Here is a 23806-nt window from a genome sequence, read left to right as displayed (position 1 = left end):
AAATAAAACTAAAATGAGCGTTTTGACATGAATGACGATGCTGTTTGCTGTGGAAACAAGGGGATCCTTTGAGAAGCATTACACAGAGGAACAACATCTTCAGATGGAGAGAAAGAGAGAGGGGAAACTTTAATGGAGAAACCCTGAATTACCTGCTGGTGTAGGTGTGTAAACTGTGAGCCCATGCCCATGAGAGCTACTGTTGTCATGAATGGGACTTAGTTAGAACACTTCTTCAGTTAAAACACTTCTTCAGGACACTTCTGATTGAGGATAGCGGCTCACATACGCTTGCAGCCTACATCGCTGCCCATCCAGAGTTCCCTGCCTTACTGAATGTGTTTTACGGACCCACTACAACTTTCTCGTTCCAACTAGAAGGACTAAATGTAAATTTGTCACCCAAGAAAGTTTATGGTCGACGCTTTATTCTTCTAATGGATGATAATGAGACAAGCTACAGTCAGTAATGAAAATATTGTGCAAGCTGCTGAAGTGGAAAAGCTGAGCTGAAATAACTTGTTTTAGTCTACCAGTACTAACTTGTATCCCCTGACTGAGCTCGCAGTCGCTAACAGCTGACCAAATATGCTGAGATAGAAGAACATGTAGCCGGTAGCTGAGGCTGCCAAACACAGAGGTTTTCTGGGTGAAAAATAAAACACTTTAAGAATTTTCAATACAGCGTAAACTGAGATAGCATTGTTTTTTGGGCCCATTTTTACCTTAAACTTGCTAAATTATGCAGAGCAGCTGTGCCTGTCTGCTATGCTGTATAACCTTGCTTCTCCAAGCATGTCCTGTTTCAATGGGCAACGCTTGCTGAAATCTCTAGAGGCTAATGCCACTACTATTGTCAACCATCTTATGCAACACAACTTCAAAAATACTAAAATATCCCTTTAAGCTTTGAAGCTTAAGGGGATATTTCTGTAAAACTGAAATCATGCTATAAAGTTTCCTGGTGTGTAAAGCTGCATCTTTAAAAATGCATATTTCAGCATCCAAATATATAGTAACAGTGAAACCCTCTAGTGTAAAAACAAAGGCACTAGATTGTGTTTTTAAAAACTACAAAGTGCTCTTTCTAATACAACAGACTTAAATACTGCAAAATAATGTGCAAGGTGCTTACCTCAGAATTTATAAAAACAGGATGAAGGCTAAATTAATATTTGAAATATTTCACTTCTCATCAGCGGCACTCACCATTAAGGTGCTACATGCTGTATAGCATATTCCCTTTACAGAATGAGGAACATTTTCATGCCTTTCAAATCATTTAGAAGACACTTAAACCTGCTTTGAAAATGATAAACACAAACTAAACAAGCTATATGAGGTGGTAATGGCATACTATCACTTAATACTTCAGGTAATCTGTTATTCTAAATTTAAAACAAAAAGTAAGGAAATTTGTGTTTGGTACATTATTTCTTTGTTGTAACAATGCTTCTTGGCAATACATTTTATACTGTTGGACAGCCTGTTTATTATCCTTTTAAATGGTGACACATCTGTAAGGAACATGCATTTGTGGGAGCAGCAGAGCTGAGTATGTGGGTTGCGCCCAATCAGGCACCTGATTGGCAGCACCTGGGGGTACCAGAAGCTCAAAACAAGAGTTAATAGCAACAGCAAAATAAGCTGTTTAGCATTGGCAGAGAAGATTTGGCACATTTTTCATGGTCGCTCTGCGGCTCATCCAAAAAATGCACGATCCTTACAGATGTGGCATAATTTAAAAGGGAAATAAACAGGCTTTCCAACGGCTTTCCTTACTTTTTGTTTTCAGTTTATATCTCAAACCAGCAGCGTGGCTGTGTGTGTCTGAAGTAAAAGGAGTGCTGTAGATTTAGACTGCCTCCCTGCTGCTCCAGCACCTCCAGCAGACCTGTGAGTAAAGCCAGAGGAGGTCCAAGGTGAGGTTCTGAGCTCTGAAGGCCGCCCAGCTCTGGCAAATTGGAGCTCTTCTGCAGCGTCTTAACATCCTGTGAGCCACTCAAAAAGATTTTCGGTGGACTGTTGTTATGAAATATAAGATATTGATTCTGCTGCTGGTCCCGAAGGGCTTTTCTTTGGCTCTGACTTACATGAGCGTCAGGATCAATTAAAAATAAACTGTTTGAGGGATGGGGTTGGCTGTGGTTTTGATTCTGTTCAGATTTTTTTAAGTTTTTATTTTCATTCTGAGAGAAAATCTTTTGATTTTCTTTTTTATTCTGTGAAGAATTAGAAGACTTGTTCCTCTGAGAGGAATAATCACCTTCTAGTGGTTTTACAATCTGCAGCTTCTCCGGCAGGTAGGACCGCGCTGTGAAGGAGTATCCTGACCACACGCTTCCAAAGGAAGGATGTGAGCACAGTGACAGCAGGCTCTCTGCAGGTGTCCCGGGGCCTCCGCTGCCCTCCTCCCCTCCTTTTTCGTCCTCTTTGGCTAGATACGCCAGCTTTCTCTCCCTCTCCTCCTCGAAGAAGCGTTTTTCTGAGAGGTAGTTGTCGCGGCGGAGAGACAGACGCCGAAGGGCTGCCTCCAGGTCCCTGCTGCCTGGGGTCCCTGGGGTGCCGGGGGGACGTTTGTTAGAGTCCTCTGACCTGCATAGACAAAGTTGACAGTAATGTCAGAGAGGATTTTTGAAAGCAGAGTATCCTTTCCTCTCTACTTTGTTGTAGTTTCTTTTGTATTATAAGGAATTATTTTCCTCTGTTGTTACATAATATCTTGAGGGCTAGAGCTGAAGATGAAATCCTAATCTATTCCCAAGTTACTACTCAGGAATCAAGCAGATAAAAAACTTACTAAAACACTAGAAAGCACCTAGATTAGCAACAAAAACAGAAAAAGAACTGACTATATTATTGGTTTCCTCTTAGTTACTAGAAAAAATGAAAAATAACATGAAAAACATTTTTAAAAAGACTTAAAATTTCAATATAATTTAAAAGATGCTGAAAATAATATCATAAAAATCCAAAATGTGTCAGTCAAGCCATCTGTACCCATCATCTGGACCCTCCAGGATACTGCTGGTTCTGTTGTCCAGGATGATCCCACTTCCTGTTTCACTCCCATATATTGAGTTGGAGCATGGCGTGCCCACCCTGCTGGAGCGTCCTGAGGTGAGGCATGATGTCTGATTGGAGCCTGGGATGTTGAGAGGGGAGGGAGCAAGTGATGAACGCTGCTGCCGCATCAGGTTCAAGTTTTTCACCGTCTGGAAAACTCGTTTTGGATGCAGCCTGGAGAAACATGATGAAATAAACATAGAAATTTAAAGCTCACAACAGTGTTACTCAACCTTGCTCAACAAAAAAGAAATAGTGGAAAAACGCCTTTGCAAGTGCCACCATTCAACCCTAGTTTAAGACATCACTGTTTATCCCACTTGTAAACTCCCTCAGACACTCGTCAGCTCCGTCAGATAATTGTCAACAACCTCAAATACTTGTCAACTCTGTCCAGATTATGTCAACTCCTACCAGATACTTGCCATCTCTGTTAGATGTTTGTAAAATCTGTCCAATAAAAGCTTTATCCTCTGTTCATTTTATTCTGCCTTTGTTAAAATACCAGCGAAACTATATGTATTAATAACTAGATTTAAAAAGATGTGTTGAAAAATAAAGGTTGACAATTAAATTTGACATTTAAGCCTGTTTTGGGAAACAAAGTGATTAATGTGACTTGCAAAGGGTCAAAATTTCCCTTTTTAAACGTTTTCTGGTAAGACTTGACTGGTAAGACTTAAAAGAGCCACAAGTCGTCACAAAAGAGCCACATGTGGTTCAAGAGACATTGCATTGAGCATCACTGGCTTAGAATATGAAATCCTGAACATTATATCTATGATTTTGAAAGTAATCTTTTTGATACCTCTGTTCTTCTACGTCTGGATCATCCATCTGAAGTTCCTTCCTCATGGTTCCCTCAATTTCAGCTGCCAGAGAGTCCTTCAGAAGAAGTTTTCACAAAACTTAGTAACTCGAAGAGTGATGAGATGCTTAGATACTGATGGACATGGTAACATTATGAGCTCACCATTGGAAAAAGGCCCAGAGAGTGGAAACGTCTTGGTGTGTTGAGCGGAAGAGTTTTATTCCTCAGGTTCTTCAGCTCCTCCTGAGCCTCATGTAGCATCTCCATGCACTCTGCATACTTGTCCTGCAACTCTCGCAGCTGCAGGAAGGAAAACAAGAAAGTAAGGCATTAAATAAAACTGCACTATGCTTCAATGTTTTCTTTCCGATTCCTTGATTTAATTTAGAGCATATTGTGTTAACTTTTCATGCCTTACACAAGATTCAACCACCAAAGTGGTAAACACATTTTCTCAGAAGCATGAATTTGGTCAGCAGTCGGCTCTTTTAGCTTTATGGCTATAAATAACTTGTTGGTGGAAGCTACCACTGCAGAAAATAAAATAATAGAGCACTGCTCAGCTGGCTGTGAATGGCCTTACCTCAGCAGTGAGCTGGCGCTGGGCATCTTTGGCTGCACCTAAATGCTGAGTCAGCTCCTCATTTTCCACAGCATACTACAAAATCCCAGACACAAAGGACAGTGCATGTGAAAAGATGTATTCAGCCACTGCATTAAAAATGAAAGGCATAACAGACATTTTAGAGCTTTCATACCAGTTTTGCTTTCTTCTGGAGGTCTACTATCTGAGAGAGGAGGTGTGTGATCTCCTCCTGCTGTCTGGAGGCGTCTTCACTCTTCCTGGCCAGCTCCTCAGCCAGAGAGGAGATTTGCTGGTTGGCATTACCTGGAAAAGTGTTCATCTAAAGTGAGACTTTGAGTTTAAAATCGCTGCTTTCGTTCTACATTAGAGAAAGTGAACGTAGAGTAACTCTAGGCAGTCCAGCACTCACGTAGCTCTTTGACACAATCATTGACAAGCTGCTGCTCTTTCTCTTCATAGGAGATTGTTTCCGTCTCCAAATGACTGGCCTGGAAACGCACAGACAAACACAAAAACATCACTAATCAATGCTAGACAATTTACCCATGATGCATCAACAATAAATCACTTATATGACTGTCTTTTATGACTGAATAAACCTGTTAAACATTAATATAAAAGCAAACAATACTGCTATCATAAAACTAAAGTATTCTTCACTTGTATTTACTTGCATCCTGAATCTGGTGCAAATTAGCCCTTGAATTACCCCACTATATTTGCATGCACGTGTTGATTGCCAAATATGAGTCCAAATATGATATGCAAATGAAGTTGAATGACCTGTATATATTTTTTATCATACTTGCTTGAACATCAAAATTGCCAAATTTGGAATAGATAAGTGTCAACGGTGTATGAAATGTGTTTGCTGGAGCTTATTTTCAATAATGTGCACCTCAGATCGCAAAGATTTATTTTCTTCTTCCAGATCTTTTAGTTTCTTCTGCAGGGAGTCGAGGGGGAAAGGTGTTGGAGATGACACACTGGTTTCAGCTGGGCGTACCCTGTTAACACAAACAAGAAAGTAATTATGAATATAATTTATACTACTAATCCATTACAATGATTTTAACTATTAAAAATGTCTATTCTATGCAATCAGAACATCAATTTATTCATTAAAAAAACACTTAAGAGACCATTTTGGAGAGATTTTGCACAAGGAGAAGTCTCCCTTTTTTAATGCTAAATTGAAGCAGTTTGTTGTGTGTGAATGTTTGTATTGACTTGAATTTGATGAATAATTTCAGATTTTTATATTTCAATGATAAGGGAAGATACAAGGAGAGGTGGGGAGAAAATGAGTAAAAGAGTACACACGGTGTTGTGGTGGCAGACTCCCCTTCACTTTCCTCTGCAGCGTTTGTGTAAAACTGAAGCAGCTCATCTTTCATGGACAAGTCATGACGCAACTGAGACACCTGAAAGAGGAAGAAGACATATAGGCAGTGAAAGGATGGTTAAAATGCTGCTTAAAGCCACTGGGCAACTACTAAACTAGGTGAAATCTTAATTGGGAATGTATGTTCTTGTCCAGATAACTTAAATTGCCAGCAAAAATGTGTGTTGTAATTTAAAGAAGAGAAAAAAAACAAAAAAGCTAGAGAGAGACCATAAAATTATTTTGTATGTCCAATAAAAATGAAAAAGAGGGATACTCTTATATTGAAAACCCCATTTCCCAAAAATTGAAAACACACAGGCCGTGTACCTCCTCTCGTATGTGCTCTACTTGCTCCTCCAGCAGTTCGTTCCTCTCACTAAGAGCTTTGTTTTTCTTCAGCAGTGACTGTCCGATACGAGCCGCCAACTCCAAGTCACGCTCTTTCTGCACACAGACAGAAACAAGTTTTCTTTAGTGAAAGAAGAAGAGTTAAAACATTACAGACAGACTGTCTCTCCATCTTATTGCTAATATCATACAATGTTGTGTTGGTGATTTCTTCACTCTTTCAATACAAATATGAACAACAACAGTCTAACACAGTAATCTTTCGCCTTTTATGTTGGCATTAAATACATCTTTAATTAAGTTTAAACTGCTGCCCAGCTAAGCACTGAATACTTATTCATGTGATATCTATGCGATGAGGAAGGCAGCCTTGCCTGCGAGCCTACGCTGAGGGGAACAAAACCCAGTGCATTTACACTTACAGATCTGAGTACACATTTGCAGATTGTGAACAAAAGCACTTCCGTTTGCGCTTTTTAGAATACAAGTCCACTTTGCATTTCTTTGGAGAAACTCTTTCATATGTACATAATGCTTTTATTTTGAAAAGCTCCCAGCACGCCTCCACTTTACACTGGATTCAGTCACTTGTAGGGAGGTTTATTGAGGTAAAACGTAGGAGGAATGACAGAGCTTTGACAGCAGGGAAACAAAGCCAACACGCAGCAAACTCCTGCCTGGTATGAAAGATGTTATGGCAGCAATAGCTGCAAGCAGAAAAACCATCTGAAACAGCGGTTACTGCATAGGAAGGGTGAGGAGCGCTCATAGGGAGCGCTGCAGAACTGTGATGTCACAGTGCCAGCATGGGCCAAAACATGGCAACCTCCTGGTGATGTTTATAAGGTCAAATTTACTCAAAATGCAGATATCTAGTGAGTTTTTTAGTTCAGTACACATTTGAGAGATACAAATATCTATCCAACAAGATGAACTTGTCTGATCATGCAGGGTTCCTTTTAAAAGTTGCTGCAAGATCTGCTTTTAGTTTCCTTGCTGTCAAATTCTTAAATGCAATTACATCACATTTTAAGGCTTTTACTGCTTGTTTTCATGCTGCTCTCTCAATGTTCAAATTGCTTCCATCTCCTGAATTTCTTTAAACGATGTTTACAGCTCTAACTCAGGGAGTGCTCAGGGAGTTCTGTCTTGCAAATCATGATAATGACAAACTTTGTATTTTTCTTAAAAGGAAACATTAAAAACCCTGACTGACTGGAAGGCATTGTGTTAATTCTATTACTATAATGGATACAAAAAACAGTCATTCTGGTTCAATGGGCCTGCCCATAAGTGTACTACAGCTTTGAGAAGCCAACATTAAGGGCTGTATGTCCTTTTGTCCTCAAATGGAAGGACACAAGTAGTGCAGATACAAAGCTTATACCTTCACCCTTTTTGTGTAGGCAGGAAATAATCATAACTCACTCCTCGTTGACTTGTTCATAAGACTTATCTCACTATGACATTTAACATGACTAATGCACACTGAATCACTGAGCCAAACTGAACCATCACTGCCCTGCTTTTTTTGTCAAACTAGTTAACCATGAAACAGTAAGCAGGGGGAGAAGAATAAAACTTTAACTGTAATAGAGGTCAGTGGAATGATGTCGCTCATGGTGTCTGGTCTGTTTGTTGATGCTCTGACATCTTTAAACACCATATTTAGTCACTAGCTGATTGGCTGATCTGCTTGCTGCACTTTAACAACGTCCTCATTCTAGTTTGACAGTTTTTATTTATGCAGAGAGAGCCTGCTGACGCTGTGTTAACACTGAGCAGCTGATGAGGATCACCCAGATTTGGATATCAGCTCCCAGAAATAGTTTGTATAATGCTGTCTATCTAATCTCATTTCTCATGAACTCCATAAAGAAACCAGGGTTGAGACTAATAGTCCATGAAATAACGTTTAACCGAAGTGCTTCACAGTCTGAATATAATGATGATCTTTGAGTTTTATGACTAAAAGAGCTTTGACATGATCTCACCTCTTCCAGCAGTCGAGTGACAGCATCGATGTCACTGTAGGTCTTCGTCATCTGGCCCACTCTGTCTGCACACAACACTGCAGAGACACAGAGAAATAGGGTCTGTAAGTCTCAGTAGAAAGTCTAAAAATTAATACTTCTAATTATGTTTTGTTTGCACTTTTCTTTTATAAGAAAGTCAATTTTTAATGCAGTTTTTGACAGCAGGTTATTGTAAATATGTTTATGAGCCTAAATACGTCTTATAACAAAACGTCTTTTATATAAGAGGAACAGGAATTGCAGGGTAATTCAGGATAACATCATATAGTATAGTATAGGCTATCATATGATAGGGTAGGATATTGGGGTTGTGCAATTAACACATAAACACATCTACACAATATAAACATCTTGAAAAGGCCTGGATTTACTTTGGATAAATAATAAAATACTATATGTAGACACGCAAGTAATTCTTCCTCAGCCAGCATGCTTACAGTTTCAATATAGAAGCCCAGAAGGTTCACACCTTTTTGATGTAATCAGCTTGAGCTTAAACTGTGACTTGGTTTATCAGTGGAGAGAAGGGTTAGAAAAACAAGCTTTCTGGATTATTTAAACCAAAGAAGTCCAGATCACATCAGTGTGATGGGATCTTGCACTATTTTCAACTGATGGTAGCAAATATACAAAGCAACATTTTGCATCGTAATCACTTTGTGTGGAAAGGCTGATTTTTAGGCTCTCTTTCAGTTTTTTGTTTGATGTCAATAGGTCATTCAGAACGGGAAACATGATCATTTGACTTTGACATTAAAATAATTTCTACAAATAGGGGACAGTATTCCATGCTCTACAGGACAGATACTCCTAATTTTTTCAAAATTTCAACATTTTATTTCTTTTTTTTAAAAGGTAAAACCCCTCCTATTTTAACAACCTGCTAATCCTTCACTCTGCAAAAATGCTGTCCGTGTAATTAAATTCTCCTTGTAATTGTGTTCATAAGATATTCTACAGTGAGTCAGCTAAAAATGAAAAAACACTTTGTATATCATTGTAATTTAGTGCATTTAGTTTTCCCCAATGGATACATTCAAATATTTTTATGAGATTTTAAATGTTTTTGGAGCATTTTTGCATCTTGATTTTAGATGCGGACAGTTATCCCGAATGACATTTTGACAGTTTTGAGCTCCATAGATCCTAAAATTTCTATAACTACTAGTATTCAAAAAAGAGGGGGAAAATGAAATCATACACTGTACTTTAAGTTTAAACGTATGTATTTTAATATTAAAAATTTGCTTTGGACACCATAATGGACACGCCAAATCATTAACCCATATGTAATTTTATCACTTTTATGTATAAGTTCAAAACATTTTCAAAATTTCTATCTCTTGAAATGACAACTTCATCATACATTGACATATTTTTATTAAATTATTATTATTATTATTATTTTTAATCAGATTTTGAAAAATCTGATAAAAATGTACTGGGTTTTTTTGTCTTTTTGAGGTCCTTTATCTTGTACAGCAAGTCAAAGTAAAAAAATAAAATTTCATAAAGTTGAGCTTGTTCTGAATAAAATTAAACCAAACACAAGCGTGTTAATCATTGTCTGAGTGGTTTACATTTTTTAAAAGAAAAGGCTAAATGAAACGTCAAAAGTAGCCTGTGGACTCCTAAGGTTTAAGATTAAGGAGAAATATGTTGCAAACATGGGTATTATTAGGATGAGGAACAACATAAAGAGACAGAAACTGATGTTTAGATAGTGGTGGGTAAACCAGTATCAATAACATCCCTGGTAAGTTCCTGCCACATAGTGGATGCTTTTAACACTGTCATCACCAGGTTGAAGGCTTGGTAAAAATCCTCCTATCTCCAAAATTAGACTTCTCAGGGACTGAAAACAAACGCTGTATTTTTCAAATAATTTAACACTGGATGGTCATAATTAACATCTTATGACTTTATTTATTGCTTTGTTAAAACTCACTGACGGATGTAAGGTGTAACCAATATTACTGATTCATTAAATAAACAAAATCATGGAAAATGGAGATATAAGGTTTTAACCTAAGTTTAGTCCTGAATTATTTTGTTTGAGTGCTTTTATTGTGAAGGCCCACATCAGGAAATGTGATGCCATTAGTAGCAGCTTGACACATCTCAGCAGGAGAGAAATAAAACTTAAAACTTGATGTGCAGTTACACAGAAGTGAACGCAGAGAGAAAATCTTTATAAAATCATTTTTCTGTGATCTGATGCTCAGACATGAGGGGAGAATGTCATCACAGGCTTGTTTCGGGGGGGGGGTTGTAATACCTGAATATGCATTAACATGTATTGTCTAATTATCTTTGAATCCTGCTGCCAACTTCTTCTTTGGTCAATTAACTTCTGTTTACATCAACCTTAATCAAGTTTAAGCACCACCTTTACCACAAGCATATTGGCTGCAAAATCTGTTCAAGTGAAAGCAAAATGTCAATATTTGGCAACAGCGATTTGATACTTGTAACAGGAAGGAACTCTACGGCTCTGGCCATATATCTAGCTTAAGGTACAAACACATGTTACTATTTACAACATCTGACCTGCAAATGCCTCGTTTTAAGTTTCTGTGAGGAGCTCTCTCTTTCATATCAAAAATGTTGCTTAAACTGTCTGCAAAATGAAGTTATCACATGAAATGATGGCCTCCTGTTATCTTTTTTTCCTAATCTTTTCTTGGCCAAGATTATGGGTCACACTATTTTCCTCAGAAGTGCACACCCATGTGCTGAACTACATTAAAAACAGACTCATCCTCATTTATCAACCTACATACCCAGTAATTAAGAAAAGATAAGATAAGTGGAACGTGATCAATGTAAGGGGCAACACCCAAGAGCTGCTACTTTAACTACAGGCAAAAGTTCAATATGAGCTCCTAAAAAATCTCATACAAATTTTTGACTAGCCTGAAATCAAAAGTTTGAAATTTAAACTTTTATTGAAAAAAACATCAGCTGCAACTCTCTGCCTGTGCACACCAAAACTATTCTCTCTTCAGTCTAGTCCTTTGGGGTGTTTACTTGTCCAGTTATTTTGAGTTTGGCAGGTTTGTATCAGAAAAAGATTTTGTCCTTTTACAGCCTTCAGCTTTGGGATGTTTCACTCTAGCATTTGTAGAGAACAGGCAGATGAAGCTACACTCTTTGTAGATTCAATAGCAAACATCTCACATTGTGATATCCAGTGCCAGGAGGTACAGTAAAGTTTTCACAGATACAATGTGTTTCAGTCTCGTAAGGAAAAACGAATGTTTTATCAGGAACATTTCAATAGTGCTAACAGAGAAGCATCCTGAGATGCAAAACAGAGCAGGCCAATTCAAATGACACATTTTCATATCCTCATACAGTACTAACTCTGTACGTCTGCAGAAAACAAACACAACAAGGCCTCAGCTGGCTTTGCTTTAGTTAAAAATGTTCCCATCATTATCATCCATTATTTAATAAGCTGCTCTTTCTTCTAAGGCACAGCTGAATGGGCATGCACATGTTTGTGATTCATATTTACTCAGAGACTTGTCAAAGATTCAAGGCCTTTCCTTGAACCACTAACAGGACAGGCAGCTCTTTACTTGTTTATCATTAGTCATGCCAGCAGCTGTGTGAGGCTGTACAACAGCGCTTTGAGTTCATGCTAAAGTAAGCATGTGAGCATAGTCACCATGGAAACAACATCTATGGCTAGTAGTTAAATATGTCATGAATGAAGGTGAATAAGAAATTCAACTTTGGCTTTCAATTTTGTTACTCTAATTGTACAGCTTGGTTAGTATATTTAAACCCCGCCAATTTTGCCACATTTGTTTCCACATCATCAGCATTTTTTGCCACTTTTAGCCAATCTGTGCTATTTTTAAACCCCTTTTTGCAACTTTAGCCACCCCTTTTTAACAGCTTTTCACCATTTTCCATCAATTTCTCTTGATCCATATTTGCTACTTTATCCCATTTTTGCCTCACCTTTTTTTTTTTTTTTTTTTTGCCACTTTAACCCGTTTTTGCCTTTATTACCTCTGTCAAGGAGGTTATGTGATCGGGTGGGTTTGTTCATTTGTTCATTTTTTTGCAATATAACTCAAAAAGTTATGGACAGATTTTGATGAAATTTTCAGAAAATGTCAATAATGGCATAAGGAGAACTAACTAGATTGTGGGACTGATCCAGATCACCATCTGGATTCAGGAATTTTTTTAAAGGATTCTGTACTAATGGGAGATAGGGCTAATGGCAGAGGTCTGCACTGTTACCACTTTACACCAGGAGATGGCAGACATGAGTAACCTCAATCCCAGCAGCATTTTGGGTGTGTTTCTATTCAAAGTTTTGGAGTTCATAGAGTTTGAAAGACGCACGCCTGGTCGAGGAGACAAGTCAGAGTGTAACAGAGAGAAAGACAGCGAATTGTAGCGAGAATACTCACGATGCTGGGAGGAATAGAGGAATATTCACCCTCTGCCATGACTTCCAGTCATCTGGTTAGACCATGGGTGAGACTGTCAGTGCATCTGTTGGCACCAGCAGGCAATGCTTCCACCATTACAGTCCACTCGTAGTGAAGCCAATGCTTTGCCTCACCATGTTTTCATCCCACTGGGGAGGAAGTAATTGGCGAATGCTGTGGTTGGGGGTACATGGGAATGGATCCAGGAATTTTTAAAGGATTCTTCACTATTGGGAGATAGGGCTAATGATGGAGGTCTGCGCTCTCCGAGTGCTTTTCTAGTTTTGCAATCATTTACTTTTCTTTTAGAAGTTACTTAAGTTCCTTCTACTTTAGTCTATGGCATTCTGACATTTGTGCACATCATGGCTCTGCTATGAAGTCTGACATTAGTTTCCTAATAGTTTAGTTCAATGTGCCCATCCACATTGTTTAGATTACTGAAAAAAGATAATTCTGTTTTAAGAAAAATTGGTTTACATTTTGAAACTGTATATTGTACTACAGCATAAATAAACAAAATTCCTTATTTCAGGTGAAGTATAAAATATTGCTATCAAAGATAAACTTTAAAATGGACCGTGGCTGTCTTGACCTCCATGGGCCCCATATAGCTCCCCCCTCTATCCCCCCTCATGGGTGGCCTTGGTCTACACAATCTGAAATTTGACCTAAAAAGTGTTGTGAATGAAACAGGGATGTTTTAAAAAATGTTATTTTGAGTTTTCTGCAGGTTTCTTGATGCACAAGAAAAATAATAGAGAAATCCTTTCAAGCTCTGGCGCAGTTTTTTAGTGTGGTGTGGAGCAAGGCTGCTAGCATCACTAAAAGATTTCACATTAGTCATTTGCCAGAGAGTTTGACCATAAAACTATTATGAATCATTACCACTTTAAACATTAAGATGATAATTAAAATCTGTCTAATATGAGAAAAAAAGATAAAGCCAAAGAGACATGACACTACAAAAAAACATCCAAATGCACACGACCTTCTCTCTCAGGTGAGTTGTTAGGGCACAGGAGAGTTCACATGGCCTGATGGCAACACAACTACACATGCGTGGACAAAATGCCCTGCTTGTATATGTTTGCTATCTCTCCTCAAATGAGATTGTACATCTGATTGCACAAGGTGCAGTCTGTTTACCTGCCGTACTTTCTGGAGCTGCATGTGCCTTTTCTATTGCTTTATTTCAGTGTTAAACCCTCACCCAAGTGGGATCAATATTTCAATACAAGACCAGCAAAAGGAGTGGTCTGTTGATCTGGTGAATTGGAGAGACAAAATCCACAAAATATTCAGACTTATTGCTTATCAAACATCCTTTTTCTTATTAATCCATTTTGGTCTTAAACAGTGAAGACACAAAGTGAATACACAGGACAGAGATAGAAACTGTAACCCTGATTACATAAGACAACAATGTAACTGAAAGCAGTAAGGTGATCAAGGTGCTTCTTGCTGTTTTTCAAAGAGAGCAGGTAACTTTAGATAGTTACACTTGTCCTCTCTGTGTTTGTCTGCTCCGCAGCATGGAGGCTCTGAAGTCTGCAGTTTTGGCTCTAACAGGCCCCTGTTGCTACTGGGCAACAGACAACACACAAGTTCAAGGGTAACAAACAAACGCCAGGACAAAAGAAGAGATGAGCCTTTGGTATGTGAATCAATAGTCTGGACACAGGCTGTGTGATAAAATAAAATACTTATCAATGACAACATTTCCTTATTGCCACTATAAAACGTATTTATCCTGCAGTGATAGCTGTACTTTCCAGTGACAACTAATCACTGGTTTTTAAATAAAATTTCTCCTCTTTTTGGACATCTTTTAGCTGATCAGGTTACAGCATGGTGGGACTTTTTTAATCTCAAGCACAAATCTTCCAAAACCACGTTCCTTCTGAGCTATCATGAAGCCTCGTCTCTCTTGCTGCTTTCAAAGCATGTCTGGGATTTCTTAAAGTGACAAAAACATTTTGCAAGTATTGCACAGTAGCTTGCTGTCAGAAGCATATTTCCAACATAACACAACACAAAGAGTCAGCTGGGATAAAGAGCCAAGCCCATATTTGAACATGTCAAATCAGCCAGGAGATTAGCCACGCTGTGCTGAGATCAACACTAACATGAGGGACACGAGACAAGGAGGATACTCTTTAAAAGTTTACACAAGTTTCTACTAATCCTCTCTTTGGAACACAGAGTGAAAGCAATACTAAGGACTCAAGGTAAAAAAAGAGATCTGAACAAAGTAGTGCTTGGGTCAGGAAAAAAAAAGCGCAAAAACAAGAGATAATTCCCCCGATAAAGCTGACTACCTTCACACAGTTCCTCCAGAACTTGTTGCTCCTCATCGATCTCCTGTTCATCCTCCAGCTGCTCTGTGCTTGCATGCCTTGAATCACAGAAATACTCTTCTCCATCTTCCTCCTCTTCTTCTTCTTCTTCTTCCTGCTCCATGCTGTCATGACCGGGCGTAAAAATATACTCTTTGTCCTCCTCTTTTTCATTCGAGTCCTCCAGCTCATCTTCAGTGCCAGCAGCTGTGAGCAGTGCCATCCTCTGCGGCTCCAAGGCTAACCACTGAACCACAAAGCCTGCAGGTATGACAGCATGGCTCCTATCTGTGCTGTGTGCATCTGTGGGTGTGTTTAAAAACTATAAATCAATACCTGATCTATGAAAGTACACGACTAACAAAGTGTCAGTCACGCCAGGCATTGCAGTGTCAACTGTGTGCACAAAACACACCCAGTGCCCTCTGTGGAACAATGAAAGTATCCTTTAAGTGGAAAATAGAGTCTCCTGGGTCAGTTCCTTAAGGTGTGTGTATCATTTGTCCCCTGACTACTCTGAGAGAGTACCTGACTCCTCCCTGTCTCCTCTGTCACTGGACAGTGAATGGTTTACCTTACTTCACTAACACAGGAGGGTAGAGCCACACAAGTAGAGGCCAGCCCATCTTTTTTATGTCATTCCGCTTGGCAAATAGAGATTTAAACCAACTCATGAGTGCATTTTAAATCATGTATAATAGTTTTCTTTATGCTCGTACCACTCAGAATTTAACTCATGTCATCCTTTTCTATTTAAAATAAGGTTAAAATAATTAAGAATGGCACTATACAAACTGTGAGACGCTTTCTACTTGAGTAGGTTTCACATTCAATGAGAGAAACTCCTTTCATAACCCCCCTGTAGTAAAAGGGACTTGGTACAGTCCTGTTCAGCCTCTATGGTGACAATAGAGCAGAGCGAACAATAACAGAGCAGCACCAGTTTCAAGGGTGGGGCCTGTGAAACCTTTATAGGTGAATGTTTTCACAAATATTTAACCTCAAACTTGTAACATGAGGTGAGATTCTCTGGAAGAGCAGCTTGATTCACTCTTCACTGGAAGCAAACACCCAAATTAATAAAGTGTATACAGGTTAAAAGCACAATCAAAGCATGGTTCAATATTAACTGCATAATGGTCAAAGTATTTTTCCTCTATAAAACTTCCTTATTACTAATGTGTAACACCAGAGGAACAATGTTTGCTGATTCTCAGCCTGGAACCTGCTGTAGGAAAAAAATTTTTCTGGGGGGTTGGTCTCTTTAAATCATTTTTGAGGTACATTAAAGGCATCATGGGAAGATAAATCCGGCTGTAGGTGTTTCAAGCGATGACTTTCTGCTATGTTGATCCAGGACTGGACTGCATTTGTAATTGCATTGTTTTATGCATGTGCCATTGTTAACTGTTGTGGCCAGGGCACTATTGTGAAGGACATTCTTAACCTTAATTAGGTTTTCCTGGGTAAATAAATGTAAACAAATAAAACAAAGAAACAGAGTGCAGAAAGTATGTTAAAGTAGACAGCTAATACTGTAGAGACTTTCCAGATGGTTCAGACTAAGGCTGGGCAATTAATTGAAATTCAGATTATATTGCAGTATGGCCCACTGTATTTCAATTTACAGATACTGCATTTTTTAACCTGAAATGTGTGTAAAAATACCAGTCTAATAAAAAAAATGCAGCAGAGATTTTGTGCTCTACACATAATGCAAATACCCAAGCATTTTTCTAGAATAGTTTGAAAAAATCCTTCTTTACTTTACTTATCCTAGTGTTTTTCATGCTTCACTTAGTACTTGCCTTGGCAACACCACTGAACCGTCACGGGTTAAATGTAAGGGTGAGAGAGCACCAACTTGAGCGTTATTTTACTGGTTAAAACCGGTATGAAGCATGACTAATATAGCCAGAGAGTTTACTGCAAATGCTAACATCACAGAAAGGGTGAGATTGTGTTTTACTGTGCAGCCCTAGAGACGCATGGTTCAGAAAGTTCGATCCCAGATCCTGCTACTCTGCTGCAGCCACTGTCTCAACTTTGATGCTGAAAAAAAAAAAGAGTGAAATGAATAACTTAATCCAAAACTATACTGTCTAGAAAAATGGCATGAAAGTCTGCAGACAGTTCTATGAAAGTAAGGCAGAACTGGGTCAATACACCAGACTGTGCAGCACTTCCATTCATTAGCGGTCCCTATAACATGGAGACAAAAGGACATGTCCAAGCCTAAACTTTACTACTCACAAACACATAGCCAGCTAGCAACTAGCTTCATTAGCATATTTAAAAGTGAGTGTGGAGTAAAATAAGTTCAATCTCTATTCAGGAAGCTAAAGCCCTTCTAACAACAACTATTTACACTAAGTCATGTGTTTGTCTGAGCTGGGATAGTACGACCTGTCAGACCCGCTTGTTCATAAATAAATCTTCCACAACAAAGCCGAAAATTTTCTGCTCATTAGTCACTGCTAAAATGTTATAATTACTGTAATTGGTCTAGAAAACTGATGCCAGCTCCCACACGCTCGAGTAGCTCCCATCAGTGGTCCTGTGAATAAACTGATTTAGGAAACAAAGGAGTTCTGGACAAACAGCACTCAGTGTTTGTGTGGGTTCAGTGTTGTTCTTCTCTCATCGCTTTTCTGGTCACATTCACTTTACACTCCACTTAGTTTCCCTTTCATTCAACCTGCGCAATTTTTTCACGTATCTGTACATAGAATCTGTGGAGTACTTTTTAGGAAAAATCACCAAATGGGACAAAGACTTAGTCTTAATCTAACTTAATCAGGAAATCCCACTGGCTTAACTATTTTAGACAAGAGTTTAAATGATTCATAGGAGATCCTGTTACTGTTTTCTTTGGCACAGAAACTGTACCAACCGAGCAGAGACGGTCACGGGACAACTAGTTGTCCTACTTATGGAGACGCTTTATGAGTTTTTTTAAACATGACTGTTCTTTCTTATTTCCTAATGTCATAAAAATACAGGGAAACAGAACAAGAGCAGAGTATTTTCTGTTGAAAGAAAAGAAAAACATTTATAATAGGGATGTGGCATGATTTCTGAATATCTATATAGTAATTAAATTTAAGATAAGATAAATTAAGATTTCACATGACTTTTATTTCACCTTTACCTGTTTATATTTCCCCCAATAACATTTCCTGCACATGGTTGTAAATAAATAACAAAGGAAAATGAACTTCATGTAAGCAAGACATAAAATGATGATGCAGTGGGGTAAGTTAACTTTTTAGGTCCTGTGTTTCAGTGACTTTTGTCTCATATACTTCAGATTTTGTGCTATCTAATGCAACGTCCGATGTATTAAACAACCATACAATATATACAACATTATGAAGGTTTCACTGACAATATTGTGTCTGTGGTTCTGGCTATTATAATGCAATCTGCAGGATATTGCACTTCCATGCATTAATTCAAGCATAAAACTATTCAAAAATACACCTGATGTTCAAACATGGCAGGTCCCGTTTGTGTATTACTGCTGCTGGGAAGGAAGTGACGAATCTTTTCACCAGTCAACAGACTGAAGGGTGTCTGCTGTTTGTGTAGCTCCTCTCTTAGGTTAGGAGAGGTACTACAGAAGGGTGCCAAAAAGTCGTGTTTATTATGAGACCCTCACCAACTTTTGATAAAGGAAACACAAATACATGCATTCTGCACCATGATAATCTGAATAGGACTACTCAGTAGAAACGCACCATAACCAACACACCAGCATAAGACATAAGGATGTCAACAGGATTAGGCGGTATTCATTTTTGACCATGTTAAACCTTCCCAATATTTTCCCACAGTGTACAGCATTTCCACTAGGTGTTTGAAAGCTACATCATAGATAAGACAAAAATCAATAAGGACGCTTATTACAGATTGACTGAGGTAAACCTATGAAGAAAAACAGGACTGGACATGGCAACATGCAGCACTTGTGCCTGGTATGAGAGCCTTTAACTGGAGCAGACAAGGCAACATGCAGCTAACCCCCACCCAGTCTGACACAGTTGCAAAGGAAGCACTTTCAATGTACAGCTGTATAATGACAATTAATGTTTCTATTCTATTTATTTAAAGCCCATTTTTTCATTGAAAAGTTGCCAGCTTATTTGTACAATTTAGAGTGTGCAGAAATCTGTTTGCAATTCTGGTCATTAAAGACAAGAAATAATCCTAACTTGGGTACATAAGATTTGTATTTATGTTGAAACAGATGCTTCTATTATTTAATTTCTACTCATATTGTAATTTGACCAGTTTTCTGAAGTGAAAACTAGGGATGTCTTCAGTTTGGTGGGCACTACAAATTGTCACGATGACATACCAAATGTGGACACTTAAAGTTTCATGAATTTTAACAAAAGTTTTGTGTGGGGCATCAAACACAGCCTTACTCTGAGACTGAGTATGTTACTTGTTCATTAATAGATGGAAATACAAAGCTAATAACTAAGTAAAATAGGTTATTTTATAAATTCTGGATCCACGACTTATTATTTTACTTTATTTTATTTTCATTAGAATATTTTCCAACAAAGAGCTGCCATGATGCTGTATCAAGTTACTGCTAATGAAAACCAAACATTTCTTGCTGTTGCAGCCTTCCACAAAAAAAAAAATGTAACTGGTAAAACGCAAGTTGAGGGGGTAGCACAACGTCGAGTGTCTGGTTGGGGGCCTGGTCGGACTCGGCCTAAAAGATGAAAGGGAGCCACCACGCTGTGGGGTGCACAGGTGCAATGGAGACCCGGTGGAAGGGAAGGGTGGAGGCCTAGGAGAACAGAACCCTGACAGTGTAGACAAAACAGTAAACAATTTATTATTTATTTGACTGTGGATCAGTTTGAAGTATGTCAGGGGGAAGTTTTGATTAGTCTGTAGTGAAACAAAAAGAAACTCTTTTTTTCAAATTCATAATAAAAATCAGGGAGATTTTCAGGAATGGTAAAAGCTGGGACAGGTCTCTTAAAATGGGGAATTTCACCACACTCTGATGCCTGGTCAACCTATTGTATTGTAACTAAATTTAAAACTCTGGTATTGTGACAACCATAGCCACATCTTCATCAGAGGAATAGCTTGCCCCACTGTTGCCCCAGCCCCCTCCCCTGGTTGCCATCCGGCCATCCAACCATTTGTTTGCCAAAGAATGTTTGGCAGGCCTCTATCAGTGAGGGTGTCATACAGCAGCATGCAAATCTTTGTGCTAAATATAAGCCAACCTACTTCCTCATCCCTCCCTTCACATCTTAGAATAACACAGAACCAGCTGCTTTCTATTTCCGTCTCCCCACTCCACCAGGACATTTATCAAAGATACTACACAACCCCCTCATATTTTCCTATTTGATCACTTTAATATCAAATACAGCTGTGAAATTAATTGTCAGAGTGTGGCAGAAAACAAACCATCTCCAAAAAGCCACGGCTAAACAACACTGCAGATGTTTAAGCTGCGTGGCTCAGATTGGGGAGGTGCAGAGCTGTCTCAGACTGTTATGTAAGATCATCCACAGAGCATCCCCGGCACACATGCATAATATAAAGCACATAAAAGCTAATAGATCATGTTCTCCATCTCACCACTATCAAATCCACAATGTAGCACCTGTGTTAAGCCAAATAGAAAGCAATCACTGGAGTTTATAGTGTAACGAGTGGATTAAATTACATAATACATAAAGAAAGGGAGCCAAAACAACAGCTTAAAAAAAACAAAATAGGAGAGACAATCAGTGCTGTTTGTCACACATGTGACATGACCCTACAGCATCTGTCATACTAATGTGCTGGCTGTGTTTATGTCTGTGTATTTGAGGATAGAAGTAGAAATGTAATCACAAAGTACCACTACTGTGAGACAATAACAAAAGAAGCTGTAGTAAAACTGGGGTACATTACATAACAGCACATCACTGCACCAAATTCTGGGATTAATTGGAAATTCAACCACTGTGCAGCCATCTTTCTGCTTGTGCTGTTTGTTTACATGAGAATTTTTGTGTTATTTTAGCTTGTTTACATCTTAAAGAAATGTCATGAACATATTCCAAAGGTCGCTACATGTCTTTGACCTGGCAAAAACGTGTAACACCCTGATGTAGTGATGTTTTCACCGCTTCATCTCTCTCTTGTCAAACTAAGCTTATTTTGTCACTTTGACTATTTTTGTCTCTTCCTATTATAAACCACCTGTGACTCCCATGAGTCTATCCATCTCATCTGGTATCTGTCTTTCCCAGCACCTGTGATAAGCTTGTGTCTAACGTCATCATACAAATTTACAACCATCCCCGATGCTACTTCCTACACCTACACTCAGAGCAAGTCATTCTGTCTACTCTGAAGCTTATTTTAGAAGCCACTCTGACTCAGCTGACTCTTCGCACCTGTTACAAAATCTATTGTATATAGCTTAAATAAGTGCTTGCTGTGGCTACAGCTTTAATACTGCTGTGTTTGTCCTTTCTGAAGCATGAAGCCTTATGATGTAGCGTCAATCCACAAGGTTACATTCTAAGGGATAAGGATAAAACTAAGAGACAGCTCTGTAACGAGCCTTAATTCAAGGAACTATAAGACATTTTATCTCTTGTAATCCAAATACCTCATAATTAACTCTTTCTATTAAGATTAAGTAAAAATGTCTGTACTGATAAAACTAAAACCTTAACATGTGTATCCATCTGATTTCCATCTGGGTCTTCTCTATTTAGTCATTTTATTTTTCAGGGACAATACACAAGTATTGTTGCATCTAATTGGAGTGCAACTGATGTAATGTATAGAACACTTCAAGCCATGGCTAATTTGCAGTCTTTGTCCCTGGTTAGTCATGTATTTAATATGTCATCATAAAGGTGGGGGTGGGTCCTGAGCTAGACCAGTTGAGAGCCACTGATCTAAGGCAAAGTGTTTAGTGCCTTGCACTTGAGCAAAGCGCCAAACACAAAACTGTTCAGGTGGTTCTCCTTTGTCGGCAGCAGCCCCTCTCTCTGACACCTCTCCATTAGTGCAGAAAAACAGAGTGAAAGGACAGAATCTCTCTTTAAAGGGTTCATAAAATAGATTATATTCTTGTTTCGCTTTTATTTTAACATATAACAGGCAGACCTAAGGCCTGAGCTGTTCATAATATGTTTAAAAACTGCTAATGTAGTAAGAACAATTATCATAGGAATACATACATATGGTTTGCTGTACTGGCAGATACGTTTTACTTATAAGTAATTCAGACCTATCTTTTGCTTGTGATGTCTTGAAATAAGATGTTTATTTTGACTTGTCAGGTAAAAGTGTCTTGTATTTACCATTATTCAACTATATCTACTCAGAATGTGAGAAAAAGATTTCAGTTTCAACAAACTTGCTCAAATCTGACCAGTCTATTTTGATTCTGCCACTATTTCACTTCAACCTACGTTTGTGTGTCAGCGAAGGATGTTATAAAACAAGCAACTCAACACTAAACGCTATTACAATATGTAAGCATGGCATTATCACAGCAGTGTTGAAGTCTATAACCTTTGAACCAAGAAGCTCCATCTACATCTACTTCTGTTTAAGCTGTATTATATAAAGGCTTACATCTAAATCTAATGCACTTTGCACCTCATCTATACAACAGGTGAGGTGCAAAGTGCATTACATCTAAAACTAATGCACTTTGCACCCCACCTGTTGTATAGGTGTAGATGGTGTTTGTGTTGTTTTAGTAATATCTTTGCATTTCTTCAGAGTAAACCAAAGTTTTTAGACTGAAATAATCAACTATGCATTCTTAAATGACCACATGTTACAGTTATTCAGTACAAGACCAACTACTTTTTCTATATTTCTACATAACCAGTAACATAGTTTGACTCAGCTCTTTAAGACTCAGAATCAGCTGCATGAAACTCAACCACCCTGTTGTCTTACCATCCGTGCATTCCTCATAGTACCAGTCCAGCTCATAGTAGTCCGCCTTGACAAACCTCTGGCCTCTGCTTTGGCCTCGTCTCTTCATCCTCACTGCTCTGATAGACCGCTGTATTGTCCCCAAAGTCCCAGCATGCTTAGAGACAACCACTGGGGTCTTGCAAGCTACTAATAATGTATGCAAGTCAGTCCTGTCCTGCTATCCCAGCATGCGTAGCAGTTGCCAGCTGGTGCACAGGTCCCATCGTATGTCCACTCAGTCATTAGCAGCAAACTGTCAGCGTATTATGCTCCATATTTGTTGTGCTGTTGGTGACATTTCTGCGCGTCATCCCACTGAACCGTTACTCTCGCGTCAGCTGTGGCATCTTTTGTTCCTTGTTAATTCTTCACTGTTAAGCAAACATGCAACTTTGAATCTGCAGTGCTCTTCAATCTGTGCTGTCTCTCACCCTCTCTTTTGGTCTTCTTTCTTTACATCCATAATCAAAGCTCCAGCAAACATGCCAGATTTGATTCTCTCATGTATCAATCCATTAATAGCTTCCTGTTAATATATCTTCTTGTCATTCTGCCAGCTCATCCTCCATCTCAGACTTTCTGAGGTCATATTATAACCGCTGTCTTCTCTTGTGTAAGATTCCCTGTGACAGAAGCAGCTCTGCACATGGACCCCCGCATCTCTTACAATGACTCAATAATCACAGGGATACAGAGAGAGTGAGGGAGAGAGAGCGAGCAGCAGTCACGGGTTTTGCACCACAGAGATGATGATAATCATGACACAGCCAAGTGGGACGGGTTAGACGGGGCCTCCTACCAA

At 38.7% G+C, this 23806-nt stretch overlaps 1 protein-coding gene across 5 annotated transcripts in view; it reads right to left on the bottom strand.

Moving 5' to 3' along the window:
* The window catches only part of trak1a (trafficking protein, kinesin binding 1a), a 55896-nt gene that overhangs the window by 12074 nt on the left and 20016 nt on the right, over positions 1-23806 (bottom strand). For 3 of the 5 annotated variants that reach the window (XM_041792810.1, XM_041792811.1, XM_041792808.1), the window contains exons 3-13: positions 8193-8269; positions 6178-6294; positions 5787-5887; positions 5362-5470; positions 4873-4951; positions 4636-4766; positions 4461-4535; positions 4040-4177; positions 3875-3951; positions 3001-3240; positions 2267-2595 (exon numbers count right to left, since the gene is read on the bottom strand). In XM_041792810.1, coding sequence (XP_041648744.1) covers positions 2267-2595; positions 3001-3240; positions 3875-3951; positions 4040-4177; positions 4461-4535; positions 4636-4766; positions 4873-4951; positions 5362-5470; positions 5787-5887; positions 6178-6294; positions 8193-8243 — 1447 coding nt within the window. In that variant the 5' untranslated portion in view covers positions 8244-8269. Of the gene's footprint in view, positions 1-2266; positions 2596-3000; positions 3241-3874; positions 3952-4039; positions 4178-4460; positions 4536-4635; positions 4767-4872; positions 4952-5361; positions 5471-5786; positions 5888-6177; positions 6295-8192; positions 8270-15009; positions 15251-22983; positions 23273-23806 lie in introns of those variants that run through there. The other 2 variants (XM_041792809.1, XM_041792807.1) reach the window with 2 other exon arrangements.

The sequence above is a fragment of the Cheilinus undulatus genome, linkage group 8, assembly GCF_018320785.1.
Source record: "Cheilinus undulatus linkage group 8, ASM1832078v1, whole genome shotgun sequence".
Lineage (NCBI taxonomy): Eukaryota > Metazoa > Chordata > Actinopteri > Labriformes > Labridae > Cheilinus > Cheilinus undulatus.
Note: the sequence above shows the minus strand (reverse complement) of the source record. Positions and strands in the feature narration are given on the sequence as shown.